At 41.2% G+C, this 8,190-nt stretch overlaps 1 protein-coding gene across 2 annotated transcripts in view; it reads right to left on the reverse strand.

Annotated features, from left to right (window-relative positions):
• Positions 1-8,190, reverse strand: part of POPDC1 (popeye domain cAMP effector 1) — a 57,745-nt gene that overhangs the window by 46,013 nt on the left and 3,542 nt on the right. For both annotated transcript variants that reach the window (XM_077812872.1, XM_077812873.1), the window contains exons 2-3: positions 6,173-6,233; positions 2,990-3,223 (exon numbers count right to left, since the gene is read on the reverse strand). In XM_077812872.1, coding sequence (XP_077668998.1) covers positions 2,990-3,212 — 223 coding nt within the window. In that variant the 5' untranslated portion in view covers positions 3,213-3,223; positions 6,173-6,233. The remainder of the gene's footprint in view (positions 1-2,989; positions 3,224-6,172; positions 6,234-8,190) is intronic.

Raw genomic sequence — 8,190 nt, forward strand, 5'->3', positions numbered from 1 at the left:
AGCCCTGGCTGGGATGATTTAAATGGGGATTGGTCCTGCTTTGAGCAGGGGGTTGGACTAGATGACCTCCTGAGGTTCCTTCCAACCCTGACATTCTATGATTCTATAATTCTATGAAATTGAGCTCTATGTTTTTCATTTACTCATAACGAAAAATTTTGGGGCCAATTTTTTTTCCCATACTTTGTCCAAGTATAGATTTTTTTCTGATAAGTTAAGCGAGAGTGGAGAAAAACAGATGAAGAAATGAAAAACAAAACAAAATACAATAAAGCCCAAACCACATAAACAAACCCTACCCTTCCACACAGTCAGGTGTTTCAGCAACTGCACAGATGCTCAAAATTCTCTATGCAGTTGTTGTGGAGTTTTAAGAGACTGGGTCTGTATTACCTTATCCAAATAAGTTCTGCAATGTCAGAATGTTGACCAGGCCCCAAATCATGCTAAAACAATTAAAATATGTTGAAATACCACCAACGGTAGACAAGTGAGCCCAGGACAATACTTTCTATTAGGGCTGTCGATTAATCGCAGTTAACTCAAAAAAAATCAGTTTTAATTGTGCCGTTAAACAATAGAATACCAATTGAAATTTATTAAATATTTTGGATGTTTTTCTACAGTTTCATATATATTGTATTCTGTGTGGTAATTGAAATCAAAGTGTATATTATTTTTTATTACAAATATTTGCACTGTAAAACTGATATAGTATTTTTCAATTCACCTCATACAAGTACTGTAGCGCAATCTTTGTTGTGAAAGTGCAACTTACAATAGATATTTTTGTTACATAACTGCAGTCAAAAACAAAACAATGTAAAACTTTAGAGCCTACAAGTCCACTTAGTCCTACTTCTTGTTCATCCAATCATGAAGATAAACAAGTTTGTTCATATTTACAGGAGATAATGCTGCCCTCTTCTCATTTGCAACTGTGATGGGTTGGATCACAGAAACCCCCTTGGGGCTGCCAACTGATGTGCCAAGACTACTTTGGTCTCTGCTTTCCCTGCCAGTTTGGGACTCCAGCATCCTGTCTTGTTGAGCCAGACACGCCAGTCTGCTCCAACACAGACTCAGGGTCTGAACCACGTGCCCCAAAGCTGCAGACTAACTGAAAGCAACTTAAGAAGTGTTCCTGTCCTTGACACTCGGATGCTCAACTCCCAATGGGGTCCAAACCCCAAATAAATCCGTTTTTCCCTCTATAAAGCTTATACAGGGTAAACTCAAGTTGTTCGCCCTCTATAACACTGATAGAGACACATTCACAGCTGTTTGCTGCCGCCGCCCCCCCCCCGCTTATAAATCTTTTGCATAAGGTGGGACTCCTTTGTCCCTCTGGGTTCTCACCCCTCCTTCTCAATGGAAGAGCACCAGGTTAAAGATGGATTCCAGTTCAGGTGACATGATCACATGTCATTGTAAGACTTAGCCCACAGGTATACAGGAAGACTTACAAGTAAAACAGAGCCATCTACAGTCAATTGTCTTGGTTAATGGGAGCCGTTAAGATTCCAAACCAACATTAATGGCCCACGCTTTGTATAACTACAATAGGACCTCAGAGTTATATTTCATATTTCTAGTTTCAGACCAAGAGCAATACATTTATACAAATAGGATGACCACACACCATAGATTATACACTTTGTAATGATACCTTACAAGAAACCTTTTGCATGAAGCATATTCCAGTTACATTATACTCACACTCATTATATGATTTTATAAAAATATGCTAGAGTGCAGCGTCACAACAATGTCACCAGAAAGTGAGAACAGGCATTTGCATGGCACTTTTGTAGCTGGCATTGCAAAGTATTTACGTGCCAGATATGCTAAACAATTGTATGGCCCTTCATGCTTCCGCCACCATTCCAGAGGACATGCTTATGACACTACTTAAAAAGATAAATTGTTAATTAGATTTGTGACTGAACTCCTTGGGGGGAGAACTGTATGTCTCCTGCTCTGTGTTACCCACATTCTGCCATATATTGAAATATATTTCATGTTACAGCAGTCTTGGACAATGACCCAGCACATGTTCATTTTAAGAACACTTTCACTGAAGATTTCACAAAACACGAAGAAGGTACGAATGTGGGATTTCTAACCAACCCAAGATTTAAGAATCTGAAGTGCCTTTCAAAATCTGAGAGGGATGAGGTGTGGCAGATGCTTTCAGAAATCTTAAAAGAGCAACACTCCGATGCGGAAATTTAGAACCCCAATTTTTAGAACCCAAACCATCTAAAAAGAAAATCAACCTTCTGCTGGTGAGATCTGACTCATATGATGAAAATGAACATGCGTCGGTCTGCACTGCTTTGGATTGTTAATCAGCAGAACCAGTCATCGGCATGGACACATCCCTTGGAATGGTGGTTGAATCATGAAGGGACATATGAATCTTTAGTGCATCTGGCACGTAAATATCTTGCAATGCTGGCTACAACAGTACCATGCAATCACCTGTTCTCACTTTCAGGTGATATTGTAAACAAGAAGCGGGCAGCATTATCTCCTGCAAATGTAAACAAACTTGTTTGTCTTAGCAATTGGCTGAATAAGAAGTGGGATTGAGTGGACTTGCACGCTCTAGAATTTTAGATTGCGTTCAAAAATAAAAGTTTTTTTGTACATAATTCTACATTTGTAAGTTCAACTTTCATGATAAAGAGATTGCACTACAGTACTTGTATTAGGTGAATTGAAAAATACTATTTCTTTTCTTTTTTGGACAGTGCAAATACCTGTACTCAAAAATATAGAGTACTGTACATTTTTTATTCTGTGCTGTAACTGAAATCAATATATTTGAAAATGTAGAAAACATCCAAAAATATTTAAATAAATTATATTATTGTTTAATCGCACAATTAATTTTTTAATCACTTGACAGCCCTACTTTCTATAGGTCAGTAAATGGAATTTCAGCCACATTAAAGTTGTAAAAAGTAAATTTTGTTTGGCCTACCTGTAGCAAGCAAGCCTCGCAGGAAAATCATATGGAAATTCAGAGTGGTTGGAATAACCAATCCAATTGCAAAACAAATATTTGCCACATGAAAAACCAGATGATGAACCTCACTCCAGTTTTCACACGCAGTCTCATTGACAGGTACAAGGGTGGCATTTTTAAAATCTGGTATAAAACCTAATGGGGTCATGGTGAATGAATTGATTTCTGTAGTATTCATCTTGAAGAATCCTGTAAAAATACAAAAGAGGCATTAAGAGTAATGAGCACGAATACAACGGAAAAACAATGACGTGTGTCATGGGACTTAGGGGTATATTCTCTCCTTCAAGTGCAGACATATTTCTCCTTAATATGAACAAAAATTCTACACATACTTCAAAAGTTAAACTAAGTCCCTACATACGGTTGCCAACTTTCTAATGGCACAAAACCAAACACCCTTGCCCCACCCCTTCTCATAGGCCCTGCCCCTTCCACGAGGCCCCACCCCCACTCTCCATCCCCCCTCCCTCTATTGCTCGCTTTCCCCCCACCGTCACACACTCACTCATGTTCACCAGGCTTGGGCAGGGGATTGGGGTGCAGGAGGGCTGTGAGGGCTCCATTTGGGGTTATGGGCTCTGGGGTGGGGCCAGAAATGAGGGGTTCAGGGTGCAGGAGGGGGCTCTGGGCTGGGGGTTGGGTTGTGGGAGGAGGTGAGGGGTGCATGCTCTGGGCGGCGCTTATCTTGGGCGGCTCCCAGAAGCAACCGGCATGTCCGGTTCCTAGGTTCAGGGGTGGCCAGGCGGCTCTACGCCCTGTCTCCGCACACAGGTGCTGCCGAGGAGGGGGCAGCACGAAGAGTGTGCATCTGCCTAGGAGCCCAGGGACATGTTGCCACTTCCGGGGAGCATGCAGAGCCAGGTAGGGAGCCTGCCAGCCCCGCCAACTGCACTTTTAATGGCCCGGTCAGTGGTACTGACTGGATCCGCCAGAGTCCCTTTTCCACCGGGCCTTAGAGCCGAAAATCGGACATCTGGCAACCTTATCCCTACACATGAAAAACATTTTACAGTCACATTTAGGTGAAAACTAAGGGCTTGAAGAAGGGATAAAGGTCAATATTCTGACAACCTGCACACACGATGTATTATCAGATACATGCCCAGTGACTTTCGTAAGATGTGAGAGTACAGGGGTCCACCCATGCTAAGCAGCTTGCAGGACTGGCACCATAATGGTAACTTCTGCTGCTTGTTAAATGGTCCTTTGGACCATCCAGGCATACTGCTTCCAGTCCCTCATAGTCAGAAGACACATGTGAATACCAAGAGCAGTATATAGCTGTGGTACCTGTAGAATAGCAAAGCTAAATACAAATTCAGAGGAACCTGTTATCATAATTTGTTGTTAAAGAAAGCTTGCCAAAAAAGCCAAAGAAAATTTATGTCTTTTAATTCTTCTTTATAATGTATAAAGCTGTCCTGAAAGTATTTTCTCTTTCTTTCAAAGGAGGGAGGAGAACTGATATTTGTAAGGTTAAAAAAAACAAAACAAAACAAAAAAACCACTGTCATAAATATAAAGGGAAGGGTAAACCCCTTTGAAATCCCTCCTGGCCAGGGGAAAGCTCCTCTCACCTGTAAAGGGTTAAGAAGCTAAAGGTAACCTCGCTGGCACCTGACCAAAATGACCAATGAGGAGACAAGATACTTTCAAAAGCTGGGAGGAGGGAGAGAAACAAAGGGTCTGTGTGTCTGTCTATAGTCTGTATGCTGGTCTTTGTCGGGGATAGACCAGGAATGGAGTCTTAGAACTTTTAGTAAGTAATCTAGCTAGGTATGTGTTAGATTATGATTTCTTTAAATGGCTGAGAAAAGAATTGCGCTGAATAGAATAACTATTTCTGTCTGTGTATCTTTTTTGTAACTTAAGGTTTTGCCTAGAGGGGTTCTCTATGTTTTTGAATATTTAACTGGGAATTGGTCCTGCTTCGAGCAGGGGGTTGGACTAGATGACCTTCAGGGGTCCCTTCAACCCTGATATTCTATGATTCTATGATTCTATGAATCTAATTACCCTGTAAGATATCTACCATCCTGATTTTACAGGGGGGATTTCTTCATTTCTATTTACTTCTATTTTTATTAAAAGTCTTCTTGTAAGAAAACTGAATGCTTTTTCATTGTTCTCAGATCCAAGAGTTTGGGTCTGTGGTCACCTATGCAAATTGGTGAGGCTTTTTATCCAACATTTTATCCAGGAAAGGGGGGGTGCAAGTGTTGGGACGATTGTTCATTGTTCTTAAGATCCAAGGGTCTGGGTCTGTGGTTACCTATGCAAATTGGTGAGGCTTTTTACCAAACCTTGTCCAGGAAGTGGGGTGCAAGGTTTTGGGAAGTATTTTGGGGGGAAGGACGCGTCCAAACAGCTCTTCCCCAGTAACCAGTATTAGTTTGGTGGTGGTAGCGGCCAGTCCAAGGACAACGGGTGGAATATTTTGTACCTTGGGGAAGTTTTGACCTAAGCTGGTAAAGATAAGCTTAGGAGGTTTTTCATGCAGGTCCCCACATCTGTACCCTAGAGTTCAGAGTGGGGGAGGAACCTTGACAACCACCAAGTCTGATCTTCTCCAGTTTTGCTGTAGGACTCCCTGGAGATCAAAAATGTACGCCCAAAGCTCTCTCATTCCATACATGAGTGTTAGGGTGAGAATTAATAAAAATTATTTCCCTTCTCAGTTGATCAGGTTTCACTTGCTTGGTGTCTCTGATAACAAATGCTCTAGCTCTCCAGTCATGCATTGACTCTTTCAGGAAAACTGGGCAGAAGAGAACTGACTTTCTAACGTAAAACAGACTCAGGTTCCAAGAACAGAACAGACCCACTGTAGTCCTGTAATCTTACCTCCTGTGTAACACAAGCCGTGGAACTTCTCAGCACAAATTATTAGAACATATATTTTAGAAAAACAACCAATCTTGATTTAAAAATTGCCAGTGATGGAGAATCCACCAGGAACCTTGGTAAATTGTTCCCTTAGCTAAAAATCTTCACTGTTTTCTTTAATCTTGTAGGCCTTTTTCATACAACAAAAAGAACCAATAAAGTTTTTTTCCCTTAGCCAATATCATTCCAAAACACAGTTAAATAACTCTGATTAAATAGGTAACTAAAAAGGAAGTTGGGAGATATTACCTTTTTTTAAGCCTATTGCAGACAGCCTTTCCTCATCAAGATTGACAGCAACTTGATATACCTAATACACAAAGGTTCATTTTTCAATTGAAGAAACAATGATTCATTTCATATTAAAAGAAAGTAAAGTAAATCTTGTTTTCAGCTAAGTATTTAGGACACCTACTGGTTGCAATATAAAAGGTTATATGGAATTCTGTTTGATTCCCATTAATGAACTACGTTTGCATCAGCGAGAAAACACTCTTTTCCTGTAACACATTATGGAGTATGCATTGTAACAAATCCTGTACAGACATTCCCTTGATCTTTCATGCACCTTTCTGTGACATTATACTCCATATTCTTTATGAAAATATGCTTGTGATAGGAATATGACATAACTAAGTTGTACTTTAAGCAAGATGAGCCTTGTAAGGTATCGTTGGAAAGGTTATGGTTTACTGAATAGGATTATCCTATTTGTATACATGTATCATTTCTGTATCTGAAATTAGGAATCTATATTTCAACTATGTTATTTTGGGCAACACCCCCTGCTAACAACTTCAGATACAACAGTGAAAAAGCCTGAGTGCTGAGGCCCATCAGCAAGAGCCAATGGACTATAAAAGAGCTTTGTCTTCCTGTGAACATGTGGGTCAGTCTGTGAAGAATGGCTACAGGCACCCTACAGAGGCATGTGACCATGTCACTGGATACTGTAACCCATCTTGAATTTCTGTATTTTTCCATGAGAAGCTGGAGGGGTGGGATGGGGGTCAAACTAGGAAACAAATGACTCCTGCCTTATGCAAATCCTATTTAAGGGTGGAGAGTGAGGTAATCCCGGTAGTCAGTTCTCCCCTGCTATCCCACCCAAGAGGACTGCTGGAAGCAACAAAGACTGAACTGGGGGAAAGAACTGTCCCCAGGCTGGAAGGGCACCTGGCCTGTGAAGAAGATTATTAGAATCACATTTAGGGTGAGAACTTACATGTAACCAGTTTCTTTACTGACACTAGCTTAGTTTGCTATGTCAAGCCCCTTAAGCTGAGCCTTCTCAGAGCGGCTCTCTGTGCGGCTGGGTGTGGCCCTGTCTGTGTGCTTGGCTGGAAAAGGCTGAGGAGCCTAGCCCAGCAAGACCAGGTAAAAGGGGGCCCAGGCTGGCAGAACAGTCTGCCTTTGTGGTGTCCCATCACACCAGGTGACATCGCGAAGGCCGGGGGGGGGGGGGGGGGGTTCAGCCTGCCACCAAAACACACTCATACATTCCTTACATCCCAGGTCTAGCCAGGTGCACATGTGGTGAGTGGGACCCCTTCACAGGTGCCTAAATATGGATTTAGGAACCTAACTTCTGGCTTAGTTTTCCTTTTAAAATCTTGCTGTCTAATCCTCTAAAGTTCAAGTTGACTTATTACTGACACACAGATATAGGAGTGCTACTGACAGATAGCAGAAGGCTGTTTCTGATAAACAGACTTCTAAGTGCCTGCAGAAATAGATTTACTCTATCTACAAAGTGACAGATTGTGCCACTGGGTCTTAAACAAGGCTGCCCACTAATTTCAGATGGAGATACTACTTAAACTAGAGGATGTCTCTGAAGTGCCACAAGTCCTCCTTTTCTTTTTACTTAAACTAGGTATGCAATCTGGGTATTTATCCATAGATAGTTACAGGAAATAAATTGTTAGACACAATTCTGAAACTTATATCTTTTCCTCTGGTCCTCTGGTCCTAGCTCAAATCGTTCAGTCCTAACTTGTTTATAACCACAAACATGAAAAATTCTATTCAAAGGATACATAGCTAGTTTTCACTTTCGGACCTTTGGTATTTCAAAATACCAAAAGTTCATAGTAAGTGGGAAGCTAAGGAGTAGAAGATCAAGCTTCTAGTGCTTTCAATTCAGCTTACTTATAAGCAGGGATCCTAGAAATCCATTTGCCATGGAAAAAACGCTGAATTTGCCCCCCCTCCCCATTTTTTTTTTTTTTTTTTTTTTTTGTTAAAAACAGAGATGGGACTCCGGC

Source organism: Eretmochelys imbricata, chromosome 3, assembly GCF_965152235.1.
Source record: "Eretmochelys imbricata isolate rEreImb1 chromosome 3, rEreImb1.hap1, whole genome shotgun sequence".
In the NCBI taxonomy this organism is placed as follows: domain Eukaryota; kingdom Metazoa; phylum Chordata; order Testudines; family Cheloniidae; genus Eretmochelys; species Eretmochelys imbricata.